Consider the following 25895-nt stretch of genomic DNA (forward strand, 5'->3'; position numbering starts at 1 on the left):
GTGGGTGCGCGGGGTCAGCCCCGGGATCTGCGCCCCTCCGCCAGCCGTGCCCCCGCCGCTGCACCCCGGGGGCCGTGTCCTCGCCGGTGGGAACGTGGGTTTCCCTGGCAGCGGCGGCTTTGGGGACTCGCTTCTCAGGACCGCGGGCACGGCCTCCGTGGAGGCAGCACCGCGGCTGGAGCACAAGGCACCGTGTGGATCTGTGGGAAGCAGCCGGTACCGGGCTCTGCTGAGACACGAAATAAAATGGGAAGGGGGCATGGGTCAGACGGGGAGGTGCCCGGTCCGATGTCCTGTGCTGGCTGCCTCCTCTGTGAAGGCTTTTAGGGGAAAAAGCCCCAAATTTGATAAAAGGGAGATTGTGAAACAGCTTGTGCCGAAAGGAGATAGATTATAGGTGCTCTCTTTCTTCTTTCCAGGTGCTTGGTATCATACAGAGTTTGCCAGAGTTCTAAAACTTGTCAGGGATGCCATCCCTGAGTGGCAGCGGGGACTCGCACAGGGTTTTGCCGTCGCTCTGCCTTGGGCCATGCCGTGTTAAGTGGGTGCCTCAGATAAGCAGCTGTTACCATCTGGTTTGCTGCCCCCCAGGCCTGGCTGTGGGAGCTGTGAGCTGCTTCCCGTGTGGCCCAGGCTGCCAGACTGAAGGGACTTAACACTTTGGGATCCTGAGGGGCTTTCTGGAGGTGTTGGTCCTTACTTGAGTTAAGCCTGGCTGGGATCTCTGTGGCAGGAGGTATCTGGCCTTGCAGCCCCGTGGATCCAGTTCTCCTGGGATCTGCAGTCGGTTGATGGGGCTGGTGCTGTGTCTTGACACCTCCAGAACAAGGTCCTCAGCATCTCTAAGGGTGCTCAGCTGGCGTGGGCTGGCGTTTTGGGGGTGGGCACCGCAGGAATAGGGCTTGTGCTGCTTAAAATTGCTCTGGCTCTCCAGGGCACAATGCTTTAGGCCCTGCAGTGTTGGGATCCCTGCGTCCTGCTTTGCCCGGCAATGTGTAGTGTGGGGGACACCTTGGGATTTTCCTTTGTGTGTTTGGGGGTTTTATTCCCCAGTTATGATAGGATGTATGACTTACGACTCATTTTTACTGCATACAGCCACTCTTGTGGCCCTTCTGCCATCTGGGTTAATTAAGGGCCAGATGTTGCCACTTTGGAGTTTCGGATCACTCAAGTGGCAGCTCAGCAATTGAATTGATGTGCCATGATTTTGGGCACCTTGCTAACACCACATTGAGCTTGCCAAGGCTTTTACCCATGAGTTATTAAACCTTAACCCATTGGTTGATGGGAGACAGACTCTCTTGGAAAGCACATGGGTTGGTCAGCAACAGGTTTGTGAAGAGGATGTGCTGGCTGCTGGCCTGCTGGGTTCACAGAGCATTGTCTGTGCTTGTTGCTGCTGTTAACTGGTGACTCTTATTCCAGAAGGTGCAGGAGAATTTGTGGCACTTGCTGGCTTTGGGCAGTTCTTTTGAGGGGGATATATTTACACTTTTGGTGGGAGCTGCAGCGTCTTGCCAGCCCTCGAGGTTTGGTGGCACGGTGCCGGTTCCGTGCTGTGGCAGTGCAGGTGGGTTGTTTCATGGCTGGGCACAGCCTGGCTGGTGGAGGGAACAGTCCTGATCCCTTCAGGGACATGTGAAGGTTTTAACTGAGCACAGGATGCAACAGCAGGCTCACAGTCCTGCCTGGCTGCAGGGCTGAGTGTGAGCTAATACTGGATTAAGTTAGGCCAGTCCTTAGGAAAAATAATCTTCCTAGGGAGCATGTATGGGGCTGGTGTGAGCTCTTGTGGCATTGTGCCAGCTGTGGGGAGAACTGTGGGGCAGAGGTAGGGTTGAGCACGGGCATGGGAGCTGTGCCTGTGGCTGCACACTGTCTGCAGGACGGGATACACCACGTAATTTTACTGTTGTGAATGATGAATAAAAAAAAAAATTTGGTTCAGCACGAGGCTCTTTAGCTGCTGTCTCTTGTGTCCTCGGCTGCTTGTTCTCTTCAATGCTTGGGATTTTATCTTCCCCCACAGGTGTCTGTGCCTGGTCTGGGGGGTTTATTTGCCGAGGCTGGGGATGTGCAGCTGCTCAGAGGTGTGGGGAGCTGTCACCACCTCATGCCTGCCCGGCCTTTTGCATTGCCTTGAATTTGCTTCATAGCAACAGAGAATAGTGAAGTCTCCACAGCTTCAGTTACCCATCTCAATGTTTAGGGCTTTTTTAGTCTGCCTTAATTTTCTTTAATTATGCCAACTTGCTGGGTTTTACTGATCCACCTTAAGTGTTTTATTTGCAGCTGTGAGAGGGTGCGCTGCTTACTCATAGGAGTTTTCTTTCCCTACTAACCTTTAGCTGACCCTCCGTTTTCTAGGTGAGCTGTTTCCTAGAAGCTTGCCCTTTGAGTTCCTGCTCCTCTTTGCCTCTCCCTCCACTTTAGGTGCCAGTGTGCACCCCCTGATGTGCACAGGGCATGTGTTTGTGTAGGGCTGGAGCAGTTGCATCTCCCTGTGTTTGCTTCCTTCATTCCCACCTGCCTTGTCAGACCCTCCTGAAGACACACATCAGACTGGGTAGATTGGAACTTACTGTCAGCCAGTAATCTCCTGCTCTGGGCTGTCTCAGAATCTGTAGAAAGATCAGCAGAGCTACTGTGAGCTATAATACTCAGGGCTGTGAAGTGTCCTGGGCACGGTTTAAATGCTCATGTGGTGCTTAGGTGGCTCATTCGTCTGGAAGAGCAGTAACAGCAGCACTTTCCCCACATCCCTTTCCAGACAGCAGATCTCTATTGCTAGAAGCTGAAAGACTCCCATCAGCAGCATCTCACCCTTCAAGGGTAGAGAAATTGGCCTAAAACAAGGCAGTAAAAGCAGCTGGGGGTTGCTAACAAGTTTTCTTCTTCCAGTCTCTATAAGAGGAATCAAGTGGCACCAGTGCTTATTCAGCATTGGTGTAGTCCCTGGGAACCCACTGGTGGCACCTGCCTTGGTGAGAAGCATTGTGACATTGTGACGGATTTAGGAGCATCTTATTCACCGAGGACAGCTGAATTTGGGAACCCGCTGGCATGGCAGCAGGGAGACAGGGGATGGCTGAGCTCTGCTGCGTTCCCAACCCAAGGGCTGGGAAGAGATCGAGGAGGGGGTTTGCACCCAACCCAAGGGATCAAGGAGGGGGCTTGCACCATGCTGTGCCTGTACGGGTGCATCACCCGGTGGCTCCAAAATGGGGGTCCCGGGAGGAGCACGGTGTTCTGTGCTCAGCTGCCAGAGCGCCGCGTTCTCCTTCAGCCTCTCAGCACTTTGTGAGCAGCAGAAAATCAGATGCTCCAAACTGGTGCTTCTGCCAACTGGGCCACAGGCTCCTTGGTGCTTCATCGCAGGAGCAAAATAACCTGGTTAAAGCTGTGTCCAAGGAAGGTGTCTGTAGCAGCGCCTAGCAGGACCCTTCTGCTGCGTGTCACGTGAATGTGGACGTTTTCCACCCTGAGGCAGGTGGAGGTGGAACATGGAGATAGAGTGATGTAGCCAGTCATGCTGGGGGTCTCAGGAGAGCAGTGTTGCTCTGGGTCTTCTGAAGCTCTTGAATTTAGTCATTCTGGTTGAATAAGATTGGGATAAAATGCTTTGGAGAGCCCCTTTCCTCCCAGAAGCTGGAACAGGGACCTGAGTGGTGTGAGCTCCCCACAACTCCATCTCCACTGAGCCTGGCTGGCAGAGCCTGCAAGGTGGGAGATCCAGAAGGGATTGCTGATGGCACGTGTTCTGGTTTCATCATTACGTAGGAGCTTTGGAGAGGACGCCTCCCACCAGCCGTTGGCTGCGGGGACCACCTGAGAGCAGAGGGCTTTGTAGCAGGGCAAGGCTCGAGTGGTGCGGGAGCCCTCGTGCCCTGGGATGGTGGGTCCAGGGTCCCAGGGAGGGTGGTGGGCTTGTGCCGCTCCAAAGCCTTATCCTCAAAACAGACCCGTGGGTGAGCTCTGGGTGCTCCCCTCCAACACCCAGCCACTGTTTTGCTACCAGATCCTTACAAACGCTTTCAACTCCTTGAGTCCAGTTTTCAAGATGGGATTAAAATAAGTCTGGAAGAAGATAGGGTCAAATTTGAGCTGCCACAAAGTCAGGGACTTTTTGGCTTCCTTGTTTTGTTGCTGCAAATCTTGCAGCCCGCTTTATCTGATTGCTGGTGCTGCTTCCAGGTGTCAGGACCTGCTGCTCCACTCAGCCCCTCTCTGGGAAATCAGCGAGTGCTGGGACATTTTTCCCAGCCTGGAAGGGAGCTTGGTGGGAATTGCTGGAGCCAGGGGAGCAAACGCCTGTGCTCAGCTCCCAGCTCTGCCTGGTTGTGGCCTGCAGATGAGCTCCCACTGCCTGGTTTTGCTCATGGGGTACAGGGTGTTTAACAAGGGCAGAGTATTTGCAACTTGCTGTAATGACTATAAATGATCAGTTCTGTCCAGATGAGATGATCGAGGCTTTTGGTTCCGGATCTGACACCTGCCCTGCTCCTGTGTGCCAGAAATCTGGCTTATTTACTGTCAGGCTCTAGGCCAGGAGGGGGGACCCTGCCCCATCTGTCCATTTGTCCAGTTCAAGGTGGACAAAAACATGTGTGGAAGAAGATGGGGCAATGCAAGAGCTGCTCTGCAGTTCCTGAACCGTTTCCTTTGCCCTCCTTAAAACTGGAGCCAGGCAGCAGTATTGGACCCTGCCCAAGGGCTGAGCTCAGGGGAATTCACCTTCAGCAGGGCTGTGCCAGCAACGGTTGCGTCCCTGGGCTGGCAGGCAGCCCTGCCTCCTTGCCCTTGGTTAGCCTGGGGAGACACACACGATGCAGGGTGATGAGCACCCAGCTTTGGTGGGTGTTTGGACTTTGCTCAGCCTCTCGTCACCCTGCTTGAGGTGCTGGGTCGTGTCAAGTCTGGTCTTGCTGCTGGGGAGGTTGAGGTGTTGGTGTGGGGAGTGAGGGGTGTGCCTTCATTCTTGAGCTCAGGCTGGAGGAGGAGGCAGCAGTTTGCTTTTTGGAGGCTGCTGTCAGCACTGCAGGGCTTAAAGGAGTGGGGGAGATGGGTGGTCATCTCTGTCTCTGAAATCAGTAGGGTTTGGATGGCTAAAAGACATGGTGCAGTACCTGCGGGCTCTGGGGAACTGGGAAGCTGCAGGAAAGCAGCCGGCGTGATTCATGTCTCTGAGCCGGCTGCAGAAATTCCCTGGTAGGCTTCAAGTTTGCTTTCCAGGCACTTTCTGCAGAGCAGGGCTGACTGCGAGCCAGGCTGGTGAAATTGGAAGGACTGCAGTAAATCCTCCTTCCTCCCTCTCTTGCAGGACAGGATCTGCAGTCAGGCACAGAGAAGTGCTGCGGCGCTGCCTGGGAGCTCCCGCTGTTCGCTGGAGAGCCATCGACCTAGACAGGGAATAAAGGCTCTGAATAAACCCCAGGTAACTGAAGCAGGGAGGAGTGTTGTCTTGCATGAGGCTGCCTGGGAAGCGGTTTGCTCACAGGACAGCCTTGCCTGCGCTGGGCTAGCACAGTGGCAGACTTGCCCCCTCGGTAGCAGCATCAGGACTGCGCTGCCAATACCCCAAGCAAGCCCCGAACTGATGGAAACTCTTCCTGTCTTACTGCCTGCCTAGCTGGCTCTGGCTGTGTGCTTTGCCCAGCGGGCTTGGCCCCCAGATTTTCTTTTTATCCCTGTTGGGGATCCCTATCCAGCTTGGACAGGGAACAGAGGACACAATTCCTCTGGCCACATCTCGTTGTGCTCGCAGGGGATTGCTGCATTTGGCTTTCAAGATGCTCATTTACATTTTAAAACTGTTTGCAAGTTCTTTTTTTTTTTTTTTTTCTTTCACTTGGCTTTGCTTTCCGTGCTCCTGCCCCTCCAAAACAACAAGGCCACTGCGGGGTTTCAAGGACACTCCTCTGGTTTCTTTGCTGTTTGAAGGAAAGATGGGTGAAACAGCCTTAAAAGACAAATCCCCACTGACCTTTAAGAAGGTCTGTCTGCTGTCTGCGCATTGGGCTTCCTCAGCCTGCCAAGCTGTAAATCTGCCCTAAACTGCCTGAATTATATAATATAGCCCCAAGTGCTGGGTGGAAACCCACTGAATTTAAAGCAACACTGCTGGAGAAGGAATGGTTTCTGGAAGAGGCTGCTTTTGATCTTGCTGGCGTGTTTGGTCAGGTGCCGGCAGATCTGTGCTACCCTGTCCCTTTGCTCCAGTGTTGGCCTGAGCCTCAGGTTTTGCTCAGTTCCTCTTCCCACCCTAGAGCTGTTCCCTGTGTAGGTGTGAGGGAGGGCTGGGGGTGAATTTTCCTTAGAAAAGTGTTTCTTGGGTGAGGAGACACAAACCCAGGGGACGTTTCCCGAGCCTGTGTGGTGGGGATGAGGGCTGCCCAGCTCTGCATGGGATCGGGCGTGCAAAGTGGCTGCTGCTGCTGGTAAGAGAAGCAAGTCAGGGCTAGAGCCTGAGCAGGGGTGAACGCTGGCGTGTTCAGCGACTGCTTTCCTCCTCCTCCTCCTCCACATCCTTGTTAGCAAACCAGCTGATTCCCTACTCACCAGCAGAGCCCGTGGTGCGCCGGCGTGGCTGCGAGGCACTCTCCCTCCCCAGGGGAACGGGCTCCTCTGGCAGCACAGAAGCCAAGGGCTTCTCTGGGTGCTTCATCGCCTTGTGACTCTTCCCATGAGATCCCGAGCTTTTTCCCTCCCTCGGATTTTCCTTCCTGGAGCTCTCTGTAGTGACCCCAGCAAGGAAATTATCAACTCTCAAGCTCTCTGGTCTGCCTCTCCTCCCAGGGACGTGCTGCTAACTGGAGACCACCATGACGGACTCGAAGTACTTCACCACCACGAAGAAAGGTAAGAGAGGAAGCCGGAGGGTTGCACAGTTTTTCCCAAAATAATCAGGCTTTTCTCACACCTCTAAGCCAGACAGGGAGAGCTGTCCCTGCAGTGGGAGGCTGATGGAGGTGCTGGCTCTTGTGGGAATACCCTGAGCCCATGTGGCTGACGCCCCGCTCCTCACTCCGATGCAGCCAGGGTGTCTCCTGGGCTGCTGTGGGGTCGGAGCACCTCGTCACCAGCTCCTGAACCCAGACAAGGGTGTTGGCAGCAGCGTTATCTGCTTTAGCAGCTCAGGAGTGGCTGTGGGACATGGTCCCTCCCTGAGCTCCCTTGGGCTGGGACCAAAGCGCTTGGAGGGGGTTTGACTTAAGCACTTTCCAGGAGTTTTCCAAGGAATTAATGTAGAGGAAAGCCATGTGGCATCTTCCTCTTCAATCTGCTTGCTCAGGAGTGAATAAAGAGCTCGGGGTGGGAGGCAATGCCCTTGGGCTGGGCCCAGAGCCGACTGGTCACCCCCAGCAAGGCTGGGGGATTGCTGCCACATGCAGAGTGGGATCTGGGAGCCTCCATCCCTTGTGTGGGCTTGAGCAGTTCCCAAAACCCGCCTGTGTTCGCTGCTCTGGGTGTCTGCGGTGGGCTCCCCAGGTAGGGGAGGGCCTCCCAACAGCCCTGTGTGAGGCTGGAGCTTCATGTGTGCTGTGCTAACAGCCCCACAGCCAAAAATACCCACCCAATAAGCCCTGTGTCCTGTGCTTGGGGTGTGTGGTGCTGGTGCTCGTCACTTGGGTGGTGTCTCTGGTCCTTAAAGCCCTCTGGGGCTCTTTTGGGGCTGGAGGAGCCATGAGGATGCACTAGCACACTCATCTCCATTTCCACGGGTAAGAGCTGAGCCTTCAGAGCTGCCCTGGCCCTTAGTGAGACATTTGGGAAGTTAAATCCCCCTTTCCAGCTCCTGGCACCTCAGAACACCCAGGGTGGCAAAGGAGCCCCATCATGTAGCGGCTGGGAGCATTGCTCGCCCTCTCCTGGGAGCAACACCCAATGGAGGGGTGGGTGCCCCATCCCTTAACCCCTGAGCTCCCTCTTTTCCCCTTCCTCCAGGGGAGATATTTGAGCTGAAAGCTGAACTGAACAGTGACAAGAAAGAGAAGAAGAAGGAGGCCGTCAAGAAGGTGATAGCATCCATGACTGTTGGCAAAGATGTCAGGTGAGTGGAGCTGTGCTGGGGGTGCCCAGGACAAACCACACCAGGAGGGTGCCTGGATGGCTTGTGGGCTCCCATTTTCCCCTGTTGCCTCTGAGGGGCTTTTGTCTCAGAGGGGAAGGACAGAGCGAGCTCCTGGCTGCAGTTATACCTCCTGCTACGGGAGGAAAAATGTTAATGTAAGCATGACCGTCTGGCAGGTGGGGGCTTGCCTGGCTTTGGCAGTAATCTGGCTAAAAGGATTGGTCTGGCTGCCAGATAAGTTTGTTGGGATTATTGCCACTTCCTTCAAGTGTTCCTGAAAACAAGCAGAAACCTCCTCTGAACCGTTATGGCAGAGGGTCAGTGCTGATAAGCCTTTTGCCGCCACTCCAGTCCAAAAGGTCGGGCGGCTGTTTTCCCTTTTTATCTGCCTGAGCAGCACATGGCCCCCGCGTCCCCTCCTCCCCACACAGACCTGTCCCCGCACACCCTTGGCATTACAAACGTCAGCGTTTTGCTTTTCACGGTTGCATTTGAGAAAATTTTGATGGAGAAAAACCGTTGTCTGGGCTGTGTGTTTGGTAAACTGGCATGTTCCTGGCTCTCAGAGCACTGGCAGCAGCAGGTAACGCTCTGTCTTGGGACCACCGTGGAGAAGATGACACTGGACATGGCAGGGACGTGCCTGAGGCTGGTCAAAGCTACATCAATTGAAAAGGAAATATCGGCTGTGGCAGCCTTTTTTTGGGGGGGGGGTGGAGTGGGGTGTGTGGGGGGTTGTATTTTAGGCTGTTTATTAAGTTCCCCCTTCCTTGGGAGGTGCCAGGAGAGGCTGGTTTAGCCTGGGGTGAGAGCAGCTGAGGTGTGTGGCCGCTCTGCCAGCAACAGGAGCTCTGTGAGAGAAGTAGCAAAGCACAGTACCCCGGGCTCAGGGCCCTGGGCTTGATCCTGTAAGCTATGGTTGGGTTTGTGGTGGCAAGAGCCAAGGGGTATCTGTTGGGATAACTCCCACATTAGCCCTCTGATCTTGTTTGCCTCTCCTAAGGTGGTTTAATAGTCTGATTGGTCTGGTTTTATCATCTGTGGTGAAAAAGCATCTCTGGCATTGGGCGGCTTTAGGGTATTTGGGAAGGAGAAGCCCCAGCTCCATGCAGGCAGCTTGGCAGCTCTGCTCCATCCTAGCAGAGCATCGTTGTGCTGCAGGGCTCACCCGGGGGGAGAGGGGCTGTTCCCTACACCCAGTCCTGGGTGTTTACATCTCTAACGTGATGTTTGTCATGTAGGACATGGGGTGAGCGCTCAGCAGTTTGCAGCAGGACAGGTTTAACGTCCACAGAAGCAGAGGATGGTTTTGGTAGGGCTGTGTGGGAGGGATCATGCAGAGGCAATGGAGGAAACAGCTCGTCTCCCACGTGCTCTCACAGGTGCTGGAGGCTTTCGCATCATCCCGTGAGGGTTGGGTGATGTTGCACCTTCTGCCAGGGCAGGGGGCACGCACTGGAGCTGGGATACAGCAGAGCTATGTGGGAGAGCTCAACTTCAGTCCGTGAGGGGCTGTTTTGGGCTGCTCTTAATACAGATCCATAAGGAAACCCCACTGGGAATGGGTGATTTAGACACATCTGCAGGGTGGGTTCAGATCCTGGGAGAGTCTTGTGGCTTCGGGAGTGGGTTGAGCTGTGGAAGGGGATGGCCACATGCCTGGGGAAGTGTGGGGTCCCGGAGGCAGCAGCATCTTCCCCAGACTCAGCAGCCTGGCTGTATCCTGCCTTCACAGAGATGCTTTGTGTTGCAGCGCTCTCTTCCCGGACGTGGTGAACTGCATGCAGACAGACAACCTGGAGCTGAAGAAGCTGGTCTACCTCTACCTGATGAACTATGCCAAGAGCCAGCCGGACATGGCCATCATGGCAGTCAACACCTTTGTGAAGGTGAGAGGAGAGACTTGCGTGCCTGAGAGCTGTGCACTGCAGCGGGTCCCTTCAACCCTCCATGTGCATCCCCACTTTCCTGCAAGGCCACCTGCTAAGCTACTCTGTACCCTGCTCCAAAGAAGGGAACGTGGGCAGGTTTCCAAAACCTCTGTCTTCAGGAGCAGGGGCTCCCCTAGGTCTACATAACTAAGCAAATTTGTCCAGTAATGCAGAAGAAAAAAAATTTTTTTGGCAGCTGTACTGTGCTACTTGCTCTGTCAGTGTAGCTTTGGTTGTGGGCAGCTCCTGTGATCAAATTGCTGTCATGTGAGCTTACGTGCTGAAGTCTCTGCAGCTGAGAAAGCCCTCGTGATCTTCCAGTTAGAGTTGGGAACTGAAGAGCATGTTTCTTAGGAGCCAGCACATTGCCACATCACTTTGTGAAGAGGCTTGGTGGGCCTTAAAGGGAGTTTTGGCTTTTTAGGAAGAAAAAAACCCACGCAATAAACCTGATAGATGTGTTTCTCAGGACAGGGGGCTGTTCTGCAGGGTAGCAGCTGACTTCAGGTACATGGTGTAAGTGATGAAGACATCGGATTCCTGGAGGTGTGTTTGGAGTGAGAACTGAGGGTGTTAAAACTCAGTGGGTGTCAGATTGCAGAACAAGAGATCAAAGTTCTCTCGTGGGTGTCTTGTTCTTAAGAACTGAGTGTTAAAACCTCTAGACTTCAGGGACCCAAACAAGAATAAAGGTCCCAAAGCCACAGCTGATGCCTGTGATTCAAGGAGTGGTGTCCCAGGTTATCTAACCTCCCCCTGTCATCCTCGCAGGACTGTGAGGACCCAAACCCTCTGATCCGGGCTCTGGCTGTGCGGACCATGGGCTGCATCCGTGTGGACAAGATAACGGAGTATCTCTGCGAGCCCCTGCGGAAGTGCCTGAAAGACGAGGACCCTTACGTGCGCAAGACTGCAGCCGTCTGCGTGGCAAAGCTCCACGACATCAATGCCCAGCTGGTGGAGGACCAGGGCTTCCTGGACACCCTTAAAGACCTCATCTCAGACTCCAACCCCATGGTGATTATTTTTTGCCTTCTCGATCTTCTCTTCATCCAAATGGTAGTAAATGCTCTCCATCTTCACACGCTGACTCCATTCCTCCTATGTTCCCCTTCACTCTTTTTAGTGCTTAACAGACCATTTCTGGGGACAGCTTGTTTCTGAGGTCTTCAGGCTGTGTTCCTTGCCCTTGTAACTCTGTTTCCTGGATGGAAGGTTTCTCTGATTCCTTGCCAGTGCATTATTAGTCTGTTCCCTGTGGGGAAGGAGGCTGCCCTGGCCAGCTCAGAGCAGGGGATGGTGGCAGAGGGGAGCTGATGCTTAGCTCTGATACCACATAGCCAGTGGCTTTTGCGGCAGCTAGGCTTTGGCTAGCAGTTTCCTCAGGCATGAGAAACTTTAAAGCCTGCTTTCCCCAGCGTTTCACTTCCACCAGCCTTTGCTGCTCTTCAGCTCTTGCCACAGGCCCAGCAGTGAGCCCAGGAGCTGCCAGAGAAAGTGCTGGGGCTCTGCAGAGGTGCCTGGGGAAGGAGAGAGAGAGCAGGTTCCTCTGCACTGGGCACGGGGCCAAGGCTGACTCCTGCTGAACATGTGCAAACCGTTGGAAGATGTGGTGTGGGTGGTGGTACTGTGCTGGTGGTGATTGCTCATCTCCTGAGGATCAGCTGGTGGGGAGGAGAAGCTGGTGCCCAGATGTCGCTGGGATGCCAATACTGAGGGTGCAGCTTGCACTAGTTTTCCCCCAAACTGTTGAACCACATTTGACGCCACCAAACACATGTCCTGTCCCTTCTGGCAGGTAGTGGCCAATGCGGTAGCGGCGCTCTCAGAAATAGCAGAGTCTCACCCAAGCAGTAACCTCCTGGACCTCAACCCCCAGTCCATCAACAAGCTGCTCACGGCCCTGAACGAGTGCACTGAGTGGGGACAGATCTTCATCCTGGACTGCCTGGCAAACTACATGCCCAAGGATGACCGGGAAGCCCAGAGGTGAGGGAGACTCTGGGGACTGCTGGGGCAGTGCTGCCTTTGAGGCACCACAGACTGGCCAGAGAGGGGCTGGAACAGGGACGGGGCCAGGCAGGTATGGACTGAAGGGCCTGAGGCTGCCCTTTCTCCTCTAAGAGGCATCTTCATCCTCCTGACCCATGGAATCCTGCTGCAGGAGGTGGGACAGTGGGCATCTGCTGTCCACTGTGCCGTGGGCACAGCCATCTGGACACTGCTGTGGTCCTGTGGTGAGCCCTGTCCCTATGTTGGCACAGGGATTGTGCTTCTCGAGTTGCTTCAAAATGTGGCCTTACCGCACAGCAAGGGACGGCAGGCACTAGGGAGCTCTGAAAGGGGGTCACTGCTATAGGGTTTTGCAGAGGTTGGGAAATAACCTTCATCAGGGCCTTTAAGAGCCAGTTCAGCATCTTGGGAAGGTCTTGCGTGCGGCTCAGCTGTCCTGCTGCAAACTCTGCCAGCGCCTTGTTCTTCATCAGTGCTGGCAGTAATATTTAAGCAGGGAGACGGGATGTTATTGTTTTCTTTCCCTTCTCTTTCCCCTTCACTCCCACAACACCTCCAGCATTTGCGAGCGGGTGACGCCCCGGCTGTCCCACGCCAACTCAGCAGTGGTGCTCTCGGCGGTGAAGGTGCTGATGAAGTTCATGGAGATGCTGTCGAAGGACCTGGATTATTATGGCACGCTGCTAAAGAAGCTGGCCCCACCGCTGGTCACTCTGCTCTCTGCAGAGCCTGAGCTGCAGTATGTGGCTCTCCGCAACATCAACCTCATTGTGCAGAAAAGGTGGGTGCCCTGGCACAGCAGGAGGGGCAGCCTGGCTTGGGCTTTCCTTCTTCTCTAGGGGTGCTGCTTCCCAGTGCGTCAAACCCTTTGACTGCAGCAGTGTCAGGGCTTTGCTGACACAACTCCTTGTATGTTTTTTTTCTTCTGTTATTTAAAATTCAAGGGCTGAGCACAGAGGGTCAGGTGAGGCAATGAGCAGGGATCTAAGCTGGGATCTCCAGGAGGGGTTTATTTTAATTTATTATTTATTTGGGGGAATAAATGATGGAAATGCTAGAAGCTGGGACTTTGGTTTGGTCATTAAATGTCTAGTGAGGAATTTTTCTGATACCAGCTTATTTTATGCTGTTGTCCTCTGTTAATAAGTGCTGAGAGTCCTTTTGTCCCTTTGCTGATCTAAAATTACTGGTGGGCAGGAGGTGTCCAAGGCCCCACACGTGTGCCCCAAGCAGAACTGGCCAGCTGGAGAGCTGTGTTCTGCAGTGACAGCCCCGATCAGATGATTTGTCATCCTACCAGTTATCACCATGGTTGTCCATTAAAAATAGCAACAATTTCTGGGAGAAGTGGAAAGCAATTAGTGTCCCTGGGAGCAGAAATGTGGAAGGTCGGTTGGCTCCTTGGAGCTGGACCTGGCCTATCTCTTTCCCAGCTTAGAGGATGATCTGGTGAGAAAGGTCCAGCCTAGCCCTGGGGTCTTCCAACCTTGGCAAGACGAACATCCCATGTTGCCTCGCATCTGGTCTTCGTTTGCAGCAAGGTTGTGCTCTGTCCCCTGTGCGCCAGCAAAGGGGAGCTCAGGGACAGAGTCCTAGGGGATAATCACAGTATCTTGGACCCCCAAACCTTGTGCTTGTGGCCAAGGAGCCTCATCCTTCTGGCTCAGAGCTGCTTGCTCTCCAGATCAGGTTTCCTCAGCTTGTCTCTGGTATCCTCAGGCCCTCACCAGCCTTGGCCAGGGAGTGATGATTCATGCTTGGAGCTGGCTAATGAAGTAATGAATTAGCACTGTCTCTGGGAATTAGCTGGCTGCAGGGTCAGGCAAATGAATCCCCATCTATTTCCTGACTGGCATGCAGCTTTCTGGGGAGCACAGCTCCCTCTCTGCACTGCTTTGTTTCCTGGTTGCTGCCTGGGTCAGAGCCTGGAGTGTGGGAGCAGAGCTCAGATCTTGCTTCTGCCACTAGAGAAATCATCTAATAGGAGTATTGGGTGTCCAGAAAGCTCTGGAGAAAACCATGATTTCAGTTTGTGGTCAAAGCAAAGCAGTGTTTGTCTTCCTTAATCACTGTCTCTCATTGTCCTCCAGGCCTGAGATCCTGAAGCACGAGATGAAGGTGTTCTTTGTGAAGTACAACGACCCCATCTATGTCAAACTGGAGAAGCTGGACATCATGATCCGTCTGGCTTCCCAGGCCAACATTGCTCAGGTCAGGGTCTGCCAGACTCTGTTGGGTGGGCACCAAGGGAGACGTGCAGAGGGCTCCAGCCCCGCCAGGAGGGGATTTGCCTGAGAAATCCCAGACACAGCTTTGCAGGATGTGGAGAGGAGCAGCTGTACCACCTGGTCTGCTGCTGCTGGGTCACTGCACCGCTTTTCTGGTGGCTTCTCTTGCAGCTGGGCTCTCACTGTCTTGTCCCTTCTGGCAGGTGCTGGCAGAGCTGAAGGAGTACGCCACGGAGGTGGACGTGGATTTTGTAAGGAAGGCAGTTCGGGCCATCGGCCGCTGTGCCATTAAGGTGGAGGTGAGGGCTGGGTTGCTTCAGGTCCCACTGGCAGCTGTGGTTAGGCAAGGCGTCGCTCTCCAGCACGTGTTGGATGAGCTGGAGATCATCTCACCCCAGCAGTTAGCATCGTCCTGACGAGCTAGAGCCTTCTCGGGCCTGGGGATGAGCCACAGTTGTTCCATGGGGAAAGTTCTGTGGGTAAGGAGGGTATTTCATCCCCTTAACCCTTTGCACTGGGGCTTTTTTCAGACGCATGCTCTGTTGCAGACCCAGCTGCCTGCAGCTGTGCCCAATGTCTTAATGCCGTGGATGTTCCAAGTGACTTGTTCAGGGACTGCACTGGGGGCAGGGAGGGAGCTAATCTCTTACTGAGGGGACAGGAGGCTTTTCTTCCCCTCAGGAGTAATTTGAAGAAGGGGATTATTCAAAACCTTGCTGTGGCCTGGGTGCAGGCAGGCTCACAGGCAAGGTGGTGTAGCTTTGAGGCAGCTGATGCTGCATTGGGTTTACCGCAGAGCATCCTCAGTCATGAGACAAACGGCTCGGCACCAGCGAGCTGGGCACCCATGAGAGGCAGGAGATGTGCTGGGGCTGGCTCAGGCTTTTCCTCCCACCGGGGGCTGAGCTGGCCTGGCTCTGCCATTAGATCGATCCTTCCCCTCCGCGGTGAAGCTGGCCTCTCCCAAGGGATTTATTACCATGGCATCAGCTCTGGTTTTTCGTCTCTATTAATGCTGAGCCCTGTGGCTGTGCAGATCCAAACTAAGGCAAGGTACAAGACGCTGCTGCCCTGGCAAGCTGAGGTCTGGGCTTGCTGCTGCCCTCCTACACCCAATGGCGTGAAATGCATCCCATGGGAGCAGGGAGAGGAGGCTCTGTGAGCGTGCAAGGGGGATGAGGAGGAACCAGACCTGGATGGGAAGGGGAGACCACGCTTGTGTGTTCACTGTTCTGGTCCAGGTTGGGTTTGAGGGAGGTATGGAGGGGATAAGGCAGCAAAGGGGGAGTGTTGGCAGGGCAGCAGAGGCTTTGGGGTGGGGATGTAAGAGCATTAGCTCAGACTGTTTAGTTTGAGGAAGAGAAGGCTGGGGGGAGACCTCATCACTCTCTGCAGCTCCTGAAAGGACATTGCAGAGAGGTTGGTGCTGGTCTCTTCTCACAGGTGATTAGTGACGGAACAAGAGGGAACGGCTTTAAACTGCAACAGGGGAGGGTCAGACTGGGCATGAGGAAAAAATGTTTCATAGAAAGAGTGGTCAGAGTGGAACAGGCTGCCCAGGGAGGGGGAGAGTCCCCATCCCTGGGGGTGTTTAAGGGCCGTTTGGATGAGCTGTTGGGGGATGTGGGGGAGGGGAGAACTTTGTAGAGTCGGGCTGAGGGTTGGACTTGATGGTTCCAAGGGTCTTTTCCAACCTGAATGATACTGTGATCGCTGCTTGACTGACTGAGTCCCTCCGACAGCAATCAGCCGAGCGCTGTGTCAGCACCCTGCTCGACCTCATCCAGACCAAAGTCAACTACGTGGTGCAGGAGGCCATTGTCGTCATCAAGGACATCTTCCGCAAGTACCCCAACAAGTGCGTGGCAGCTGCCCACGAGCCTCAGGGCCTTAGGTGGATGCGCCTGGTCCTAGAGGAGACCCTCTCTGCTTGGGGGGGCCTTGCAAAGACCCAGGCATGGGCTGCTGCTTCCTCCTGGTGGGGTGGTCAGTGCTGAAGCCACCTGGAGCCTCCCTGTGCTCAAAGTGTATTTTGTTTTTTTGCCAATCAGTGCTGCCCCAAAAGGGTAGCTGGGGGCAGGAAAGCTGGCTCCAGCCCTGGGAACATCCCCAGCCCCACAGTGGCTGTCCCAGATCCAGACACCCAAATGAATAGGAGCTGCCAGAGACTCTGATGTTCTTTGCAGCAGCATAAACCATCTCTGGCTCTTAATTCAGCGCTCCTGATGGTGGAGCAAGGGCAGCAGGAGGAGAGGGAAGTGTTCCAGCTGAGCCAGGATGAATAGGCAACTGCGTGATCAGGAAGTTGTGTACTAATAGTGGTAATAAATGCTAATGAACTGAATTAGTAACAAACAGGAACTCTGCACAAATAGCCAGCAACTCAGGGCTGCTGCAGAGAGGAGGGAGAGCAGATGAGTGGGGCTGAAAAGTTAATTCAGCAGTGGGGCTGGTGGATAGGGCAATGTGCTCTGGGACTGGGGAGGGATCATTGTGGGCAGTGTCATACTGTGCCACAGTCGTAGGGAGAGGGGACACCCCCAGGCAGGTGGCAGGGGCTCTTGCTGATGCCCTCAGCGATGTCCTGGTTCTTCTGGGGGTGATGGGATGTGGTTTAGAGTTAGAGCAGAGCTAGGACTTGGGTTTCTTGCTTTCAATGAACACATGTCCTCTCCTTGGGAAGGTACGAGAGTGTCATTGCCACTCTTTGTGAGAACCTCGACTCCCTGGACGAGCCTGAGGCCCGGGCTGCCATGATCTGGATCGTGGGAGAGTACGCCGAGCGGATCGACAATGCCGACGAGCTGCTGGAGAGCTTCCTGGAGGGCTTCCATGATGAGAGCACCCAGGTGTGTTGGGACGGGGGGCAGCCCCCATGTGATGGGGGTGTCTGGCAGCCAGCAGGACCAGCTGGTTGAGGGGTGACCCTGTGACAAAGCTTGTGCTAATCAAAACAATTTGCTCTAGCAGAATGGTGAAGGTATTTTTCTTGCAGGTGCCTGGGGCAGTGCTGTCCCACAGCAGCTTTGGATGTAGAATCTGGCCCATGAAATGCCACCATGGTGGTGTCCCAAGTCCCTTCCCCCCTTCATAGTTGGGAGGGACCAGGGGGTCACCTGGTCATTCCTCCGTGCCAGGACAGGATCAGCCCTTTGGAGCTGCAAAATGGAGTCTGAAATGAACATAGGGAACTGTGCCTGCCCCTTCTGCCAGGGCGGCTGAGGCCAGTGGGTTTCCTGTGGAATTATAGGGAGTTTCCATCTGTGGAAACTTCTTAGAACTGTGCTGTGCAATACACTGTGAAACTAAGTCTATAAATGCAAATAACAAAGCTTGTGATCCCATCTGCCCTGTCTCAGGTCTAAAGGGACTGTCGGAGGTGAATCGCTGCTGCTTATCCTCATAAAAGTCAGAGGATGCTCTAGTCTTTGTCATTTTGGGACTGTGTAACCTGGTCCCAAGATCTTTCCCAGTAACCTCTGTCAGCCTGTGGCTTTCGGCTGAGGGTGTTTTAATCACCTTCAAACGGGCTGCAGGCCTGGCTGCACAAAAATGGTGTAATCTGCCTGTCCCTAACCCTGCTGCTGTGCCTGCAGGTCCAGCTGCAGCTGCTGACGGCCATTGTGAAGCTGTTTCTGAAGAAGCCCACCGAGACACAGGAGCTGGTGCAGCAGGTGCTGAGCTTGGCCACGCAGGTGGGTAACGGCTCCTGTTCGAGGGAAGAGCTTCGCCACCCCCCTCAAGGCAGCGGGAATGGCTTGGTAATGCAGTGCCCGTGGTAGGAGGCAGATAATTGGAGATTAATTCTGGAAAAGCTGATAGTTAAAAGTCCTGGGGAGTGAGGATACAGCCTCCCGTCACACGGGGGACATGTGCTCTTTCCTTGCTAAGGCTGGTGTAGCAAAGCAGTGTAGCCTCTGTGCAGCAGAGGTGTGGTGTAAATAGCTTTAACTTTTATCCCCATAATACCTTTTAATACTACAGCAAGGCTTAGATGGGGCCAAGATGCTCTGAGTTGCTCTGTAGTAGCCGCAGCTTCCCCTGCCCAGTGGTTTCAGCACTAACCCCTGTGCTTCCCGAAGGACTCCGACAACCCTGACCTGCGGGACCGTGGCTACATCTACTGGCGCCTGCTCTCCACTGACCCCGTGGCCGCCAAGGAGGTGGTGCTGGCGGAGAAGCCCCTCATCTCCGAGGAGACGGACCTGATCGAGCCCACACTCCTGGACGAGCTGATCTGCTACATCGGGACGCTGGCCTCCGTCTATCACAAACCTCCCAGCGCCTTCGTGGAGGGGAGCAGAGGGGTGGTGCACAAGAGCTTGCCCCCACGAACGGGCTCGTGAGTATCTCCGGGGTGATTCCCAGCTCCATGCAGCGACTTCTGTGACTGGTTCCCTGCGATGGGCAGGTTGGATGATGAACCCAGGGGCTGTGGGGCTGCCCACAGCACCGTGCAAAGCTGGCTGTGTCCGCTGGGCTTGGAGCTGAGCTGAGGCCTCCCCCTCCCAAAGGGGAGATTTGCTGTAGGAGCAGGGCTGTACAGATTCAATACTGTCCTTGCAAGGCTGAGGAGTGATCTCAGACCTAAGCAGAAGGTGATCTCAATGTGTTGAAGCATTGGGAGCCATGCTGGGATGGAGTGTCTCTTGAAGGCTTGCTGCAAAGCCCAGCTGGGTGAACTGGTGTCTCCAGCAGGACCTGCTGGCTCAGCCAGAGCTCCTCAGCCTCTCCTGTCTTTCTCTTGCCATTCCCTCTAGGAGTGAGAGTGCTGAGAGCCCCGACACAGCCCCCTCGGGCGTGCAGGCGGCAGAGCAGCCGGCTGTCATCCCCACTCAGGGCGACCTTCTGGGTGACCTGCTGAACCTGGACCTGGGCCCGCCGGTGAGCGGGCCTCCCCTCGCCACCTCTGTGCAGATGGGCGCTGTGGACCTCCTCGGAGGTGGCTTGGACAGCCTGGTACGTCACAGCCCCTCGTGCGCCTTACCCGACACCCTGGTGGCATCATGCTGGGTTTGATGCTGGCTCCTGAGGACAGGATGGATTTGTCTGTCCAGAGATGTCTGGGCTAGTCCTTTCCTTCTACAGCTAGTAAAAACAGAGGGGCGCTGCACCCTAATTTATCTTGTCACCAGATGGCTGGAGCGGGGCAGGGGTTTAGTGCTCTTGAGTGGCTTTTCTCTCAGTACCTGAGGTCTGTGTAGATGCTCCCACTGTCTGTACTGTGCTCCAGGGGTGACAGCTCTTCCTGGGCCCCCCTCTGAACCCCACACCTGCATGAAACAGGGGTGTGCTCTAAGCTGCTGCAGGGTTGGGCCAAGACCTGCCTGCTCCCAGCCCACAGGGTGCTTTAATGGGTGTCTCCTTCGCCGGGAGATCCGGAGGTGACAGCTTGTCCTCCTGGGAATGCAAACCAAGAAGCGGTTTGCCTGCAGGATGAGGAGGGATGAAAATCTCTGCCTGGCTGGGAATGCCTGCCCCGGTGATGGTCCTGGTTCCCCAAAGGAAAGGAGTTTGGAGTTCTCTCCACTGCTCATACAATCCAGCAGACACCCCCAAGGGGAGGCAGTGTTGCTGGCTCTTCGCCTGCTGCCTCTCCTGGTCTGTGAGCCCCCAGGTACCCTGGCTCTCTGTGGGCTCGCAGGATTGGTAACAGGCTGGTGCGGAGTGCAGGGATGAGAGACTCGGTTGTGCTCTGTCCCCTGGCTCCAGGGCAGCCATAGATGTGTTGGCAGTGTGGCAGGACTAATCTCTCTTTCCTCCTCTCCTTCTTTTCTCTCTCTTTTTGTCTCTTCTCTCCTGGCTTCTCTCTGCATGTGGCTGGCTCTTCTCTCCATCTTGCCCGCTTCTGCTTGGAGATGGGGGACGAGTCGGAAGGGGTATGGATCAGCCCTTTTCTTAGCTTTCTCGACCATGTGTAGCCCCAGCACCCATGCCCGCCCCTGGCTGCCCCTGCTCCCCCCATGCAGCCCAAGCCCTCCCGTTCAGTGCCCCAGTGGCACCTCACTTCCCTCTGGGGACAGCCAGGCCCCCAAACAGCTCCTGGCATGTGGGGTCTGGGGCTGCTGGACCCTCCCTACCGACTCTGGGCCTTCTCTAGCCCACTGATGCTTTTAGAGAGTGCCCTTGATGAAGTGTTTTGTGGGACCCCTGTGCCCTCGGCACGCTGGCCCCTGTGATGCCCCTTTCTTTTCTTGCAGCTGCGAAGCGATGTGGGAGGCAGCCCTGCCGTGAGTGTGCCCTCGCGCCCGAACCCCTCTCTCGCCCTCTGCATCCTCCTCTTCCTCCTCTCCCTCGCCCTGTAGTGTCCTCCATAACCCGCTCCCTTGTCCCCTGCAGATGGGTGGCAGCAACACCTTTGCACCAGCGCCCAGCACCACGGTGCCTACGACCCTGGGGGCACCCCTTGGCAGCGGCCTGGGAGACCTCTTCGACCTCACCGGTGGGGTGGGGACCCTGTCAGGATCCTACGTTGCACCCAAAACGGTGAGTGGGACAGCCAAGCTGCTGGTGAAGGTCAGGGCTGCGGCATTAAGGGGGCCAGAGACTCCCCCGTGCCTGCTCCACACTGCAGAGCCTCCTGGGGGGAGGTGGAAGATGAACCCCCCTTTTTTCTGGCGTGGTAGCAAGCCAAGCAAAAGTGGTGGTTTGCAGGTGGACAGGATGTTACAGCACTTGTCTGGGCATGGGGGTGCGGGGCAGGGGTCAAATTCCTCCGGGTGGCACGGAGCTCTGAGCAGAGGACAGAGCAGGGATCTGCCAGGTCCCGTCTCTGGTTCGGGGGCTGTGCTGTTTCCTGGGGTGCGGGGTAAGGTTTGGAGGGCTTGGCAGCAGCATCCCACAGCCCTGGCTGGAATGAGGATGACTGTGCCTCTGCTGACTGTGTGTTGGTAGCTGTGAAATGCTACAGGTTTACAAACACCCTTGCATGGGGCTCTGCCAGGCTGGAGAGTACTGAAGGGTTCACTAAGGATTTCTTGTCTCCTTATCCCAGGTGTGGCTCCCCGCCATGAAAGCCAAGGGGCTGGAGATTTCTGGCACCTTCAGCCGGCAGGTGGGCTCCATCTCCATGGACCTTGTGCTAACGAACAAAGCCCTGCAGGTCATGTCTGACTTTGCCATCCAGTTCAACCGCAACAGGTGAGGTCCCTCCTGGGCTGTGTCAGCAGCGACCTGTGAAGGTGCTGCCTGACACCTCCAAGCTCAGCATGGGAGTGGTTGCATGCAAAGGGTGAGAGGAAGGGGCTGTGACGTGACTGCAAGGGCTGCGAACAGCCTCACATGATGACTCTTCTCTCTCTGATGGCTGTGGTGGTGATGATCATCAAACCAAAGCCTCTAAGAAGTTGACTGAAGAGGCTGTTCCTTGGTGGTCTGACCACTGTCCTGTAGTTTGTCCTGGTGAACTGATGCTTCCTTTTCCCTCAAAGAGACACAACAAGGGAATGGTGGAGGAACACTAAAAATGGGTGTGAATCTGTTTAGGAGGAAGTGGGGGGGGAACTCTGGGACTACCTGTTACTGCCCTAGGGTGGGGTCTTGGAGTGTGCAGAAGCAGCAAGATGAGCTGGGGTGCTCCTGGGGTCCGGGTGGAGGGAGGGAGGGGGTCCTGAGATTGGCCCGGAGCACATGGGCAGTGCCTTCTGCCATCATCTGCTGCCCTCTGCCTTGACCCCCTGCCCTCTTTGGATGTCCCCCCAGCTTTGGCCTGGCCCCAGCAGCTCCCCTCCAGGTCCACGCTCCTCTTGCCCCCAACCAGTCCGTGGAGATCTCCCTTCCGCTGAACACCGTTGGCTCTGTCATGAAGATGGACCCCCTGAACAACCTCCAGGTGGGGAACGCCCCGGGGTCTCCCCTTCTGGGGAGCTGGGGATGGGGCAGGGGCTGCCCCAGGGCGAGTGTGCTCCCTCGGGAGGGAGGTATGAAGGCAGGAACCAGGCGAGAAGAAAGTCTCAGCTCATCATCTTTGCTGTCAGAGCTCAGTCTGACTCCAGTCTGACATCCAGCTCCGGGCAGACTGCTCCCTCTCTGGAGGATCATCTTTGCTGACAGCAGCAGAGCCGAGCCGTGGCTGAGCATCTGCTCACAGTGTCCCACATGGGGGGAGACGCTGGAGACAGGGCTGTGGTTCCCAGGAGGGAGCTGGGAGAGAAGACTGAGGGGGTGCAGCCCCGGCAGTTTCCTCTGTTTTCTCCTCTGCCCTGGGGACATCTGAGAGTGCTCTGACGTGTGGAGAAAGGAGCTGGAGAGGCCAGCAGCCAGTCTCTTGCCTCTGATGCTTGCTGCGTGATACCTGGCTCGAGGGATTGCTGGGATGGGGTGGGATGCTCACTGTGGGAACTGCTCGCCTGCTGAGATTGGAGGAGGTGTTGACGTCCCCGTGTCCTTTCATCCAGGTTGCAGTGAAAAACAACATTGATGTCTTCTACTTCAGCACCCTGTACCCGCTGCACATCCTCTTTGTGGAGGATGGAAAGATGGGTGAGTTGGGGTGTGGGTGGCTGTACCTCCTGCAAGGTGCACTTCTGCTAACCGGTCTGTAGGTGCCATCCCGGCCCCTGAAATCCTCCCGGCAGTGTTGCCACCCCTGGGGACAGAGCAGGGACCCTGAGGAGCTAGATGCCCCTGGCAGTTGCAGGAGGGGACACTGCCATGCCAGCATGACCAAGCTGTGGCTGCCTGAGGTGGCCTGAGCCACCTTCTAACTCCTCCCTGCCAGGGAGAGCTTCACTTGCTGTTTATTTTGCCTTCTCTGGCACTGAGCAGCCTCTTCCCCAAGCCAGCGTAGCTTGCTGACCCTCCCCAAAGTTGGGGGGGGGGGTGGCAGTGCTGCAGGGTGAGATCCCTTCAGCCACCCGTGACATGGCAGCGTGGCCCCTGTGTTGTACCACCTTTGGGGGCAGCTGATCTCGTCGCTTCATCACTGTGGTGGTTTCGTTGCTCTGCAGAGCGGCAGATGTTCCTGGCCACTTGGAAGGACATTGCCAATGAGAACGAGGCCCAGTTCCAGATCAAAGACTGTTCTCTCAACGCAGGTGGGATTAAACCCTTCAGAAGGACCTGGCTTAGCTCGCCCTGGGTGCTGGTCACCAGCTCATCCTAGTTAGCCCAGCCCAGGCTGTGGGGACATGAGAGCTCCTTCCCCCTGTGCCCAACCTGTATCTCCAGGACTTGCTGTTGGCTAGTTGTGGAAACTTGGCAGCCTCAGAGACTCTGCCCTGCAGGCATGTCCCTGATGCCAGGACAGTTGCTGTGCCCTCGCTGGGATCAGTCTCAGTGCAGAGAAACTTAACTGGATCGTGACCCCTGAGGCTGCCCAGCCTTGCAGCAGCCAACCCACGGGCAGGACAGTGGTCCTGTGCTCACAGGCAGCTGTGGGCAGGAGCCAGGGCCAGGCTCCTTGGCGCCTCCAGGCTCCCCCAACTCCTTCTCTGGGAGATCTGGTGCCAAGCGGGACATGCAAACCCCGGGTGGGGACAGCCAAGTCCTTTCAGTCCTGCTGGCAGCAGCGAGCTGACCTTTGTGGAGTGAAGCAGGGCGGCTCTGCTTGTGAATTGAGCTCTGGGCTCCCTGGGGAGGACCTGGGAGACGAGTTGAATAGAGCCCTTCTCCTCACTGTGTGGGGACGGCGGGTTTTGTGCTGCATCACAAAGAGGGGGAGAGGAGGAGGAGGAGGAGATGGGTCAGGAGCTGGTGGTCAGCCCAGTGCCCTGCCCTGAGCAGGCCCTGCAGCAGCGCTTTCCTCCCACACAGATGCCGTTAGCAGCAAGCTCCAAGGCAGCAACATCTTCACCATCGCCAAGAGGAATGTGGAGGGCCAAGACATGCTCTACCAGTCCTTGAAGCTCACCAACGGCATCTGGGTGCTGGCAGAGCTCAGGATCCAGCCCAGCAATCCCAGCTTCACGGTATGCCCCTTCCCCTGCCTCCAAAATGGCCCCGTGGTGGCTCCAAGCCAAGGCTGCTGCCCACCCTGCTGCCCACCCTGCCTTCCCTGCTCTCCCCTTGGAGCTTGGATTGGGCTGGATGGTCCTGTGGCACGTCTGTGGTGGTGGTGGGACCCCCCCAGCTGCTCTTGGTGCCAGCTCCCTCCCCTGTGCCAGTGCTGGTGTCCCTCTCGCACAAGGAGGGTGAGACAGCCTGTACTGGCCAATTGGACTCTGCAGCAACACCCTATCTCTGCTGGGCTGCCTTCCTAACACCGGGGAGGCACCATGTGGCAGCTAAAGGGATCAGGGAGGTCCCAGCCCACCCGCACAACTCTGTTAAAATAAAAACCCCAACCCCATCCCCTTCTTGGGGCGTCCCTGGCTCTCTGCCTGTGTGCCGGGCAGCCCGGCCGCAGGTGCAAGCAGCCTTGGAGCAGAGGTCTGTCCTCGTCCTGCTTTCCCTGGCCTGTGCCCTTCCCCACCTTCCTCACAGCCTGTTTTCTTTGGGTTGGGATGAGCTGTGTCACCCTGACTCACCTCTCTGTATCTCCATACCTGCTGCCTGCCTGCCCTTGCCGGCCTGCCCGCTGTTGCAGGATTTGGAGGTTAGCAGACTGGTTTTTACCCCAGCTTTGGGCTGTCTCTGGTTGCTGCCTGGTTATTTCTTCCCCTGATGCTTTTACCTGCCTGACGGCTGCCCTGCCAGCCTTGCCTGTCTTTTGGTGCCTCTTGCCTCTCCCTCCCAGCAAGGCTGGCACAAGGCCGGCGCCGAGAGTGGAGCTTTGTTGGAGGTGAACCCTTCAGAAGGTCAGGGTGTTCCCACCAGCCTCCTGGGTTCACGTGGGGTGAGGATAGCTGCAAATCCTTATCCTGGAGGATTCCCAGCTCAGCACCCCTGTGGGCTGAGGAGCTAATTGAGTTCAGAGTCATTTAATATTAAATTGTTGAGCAAATAACCGAAGGGGGCTTGTACTGCCTAGGAGAGGAAGATGCTTTTGGGGGAACTGTTCACCCTTGAGCTACAGGCAGTGAATCAAACCCCAAGAGATGAAGTGTGTGTGCATCTGCCTGCCCTCCCTGCCTGCGCTGCATGTGGATGTCTCTGCTCCTCAGCTGGGGTGGGGGGAGCACCAGCAGCCTGGGGGAGGGTGTTTGGGGGCTCAGTGACTTTTAATATCTTACCCAGCTGAAATAAGGAGCTGGGGCTGCCCCGTGCCCTGTGGTGGGGATGCTGCAGCATGCAGGGCTCTGTGCTTTGGGGCTGGTGGCCCATCGACATGGGGTGAGATGCCGTGACCCCCTTTCCTCCTCTCTCCCTGCAGTTGTCCCTGAAATGCCGTGCGCCAGAGGTGTCCCAGTACGTCTACCAAGCCTACGAAACCATCCTGAAGAACTAAGGTGCTGCCGTAGCCCCTTTGTCCTCCTCTCTGCCCTTTCCTGCCTGAGGAAGTGGGGCAGGACCCGTGTGCATGTCTCCTTTCCATCCTGCCAAGGAACCAGCCCCTGGGCATCTCCCTCCAGCCCCAGGGCCCTGAAAACGGAGCCAGTGCTCCCATGTCCGGCGGGGCTGGGGCGAGCGGAGGAGGGCAGGGGCACCCTGGCCAGTTCCTGCATCCCTCTAGAAATCTGTGTGTGAGTGATGCGGTGTCCTTGCTGATGTTGCCCTGTCAAGAGCCCTCTTTCACTCTCTGGGTCCCTGTGACTGCTTTTTTTTTTTTTT

General features: G+C 55.9%; 2 protein-coding genes and 1 non-coding gene across 8 annotated transcripts in view; 2 read left to right on the forward strand and 1 right to left on the reverse strand.

Annotated features, from left to right (window-relative positions):
• NEFH (neurofilament heavy) overlaps window positions 1-6667 on the reverse strand; it is a 10983-nt gene extending 4316 nt beyond the window's left edge. The window contains exon 1 of the mRNA XM_026859902.1: window positions 6562-6667. Within this exon, the coding sequence (XP_026715703.1) occupies window positions 6562-6667 (106 nt within the window). The remainder of the gene's footprint in view (window positions 1-6561) is intronic.
• On the forward strand, window positions 3398-25895 carry AP1B1 (adaptor related protein complex 1 subunit beta 1). 6 transcript variants are annotated; one of them, XM_026859916.1, is made up of 25 exons: window positions 3398-3462; window positions 5324-5437; window positions 6799-6861; window positions 7948-8053; window positions 9828-9963; window positions 10777-11022; window positions 11804-11994; window positions 12578-12799; window positions 14109-14229; window positions 14450-14545; window positions 15989-16104; window positions 16930-17095; window positions 17843-17941; window positions 18329-18588; window positions 19007-19205; window positions 20105-20125; window positions 20447-20476; window positions 20586-20732; window positions 21241-21386; window positions 21948-22077; window positions 22643-22727; window positions 23195-23281; window positions 24000-24154; window positions 24772-24780; window positions 25498-25895. In XM_026859916.1, the coding sequence occupies exons 3-25, from the start codon at window positions 6825-6827 to the stop codon at window positions 25570-25572; spliced, it is 2880 nt and encodes a 959-aa protein (XP_026715717.1). In that variant the 5' UTR covers window positions 3398-3462; window positions 5324-5437; window positions 6799-6824; the 3' UTR covers window positions 25573-25895. The 6 variants fall into 6 exon arrangements, with proteins under 6 accessions (XP_026715717.1, XP_026715719.1, XP_026715721.1 ...); XM_026859918.1 differs by lacking the exon at window positions 20105-20125; XM_026859917.1 differs by lacking the exon at window positions 24772-24780 and having other exon boundaries at window positions 3401-3462.
• Window positions 21511-21615, forward strand: LOC113486346. Its single transcript, XR_003399576.1, has one exon. It is a non-coding gene; the product is annotated as a small nucleolar RNA SNORD125 (small nucleolar RNA).

The sequence above is a fragment of the Athene cunicularia genome, assembly GCF_003259725.1.
Source record: "Athene cunicularia isolate RWA chromosome 15 unlocalized genomic scaffold, athCun1 chr15_part1, whole genome shotgun sequence".
In the NCBI taxonomy this organism is placed as follows: Eukaryota; Metazoa; Chordata; class Aves; order Strigiformes; family Strigidae; genus Athene; species Athene cunicularia.

What these genes read in the sequence shown, in the direction of transcription:
- AP1B1 (XM_026859916.1), top strand. Translation starts at nt 6,825, where the DNA reads ATGACGGACTCGAAGTACTTCACCACCACGAAGAAAG. An exon ending in GATGACCGGGAAGCCCAGAG is followed by an intron (nt 11,995 to 12,577) that starts GTGAGGGAGACT and finishes CAACACCTCCAG; the next exon opens with CATTTGCGAGCGGGTGACGC. An exon ending in ACCCCCTGAACAACCTCCAG is followed by an intron (nt 22,078 to 22,642) that starts GTGGGGAACGCC and finishes CCTTTCATCCAG; the next exon opens with GTTGCAGTGAAAAACAACAT.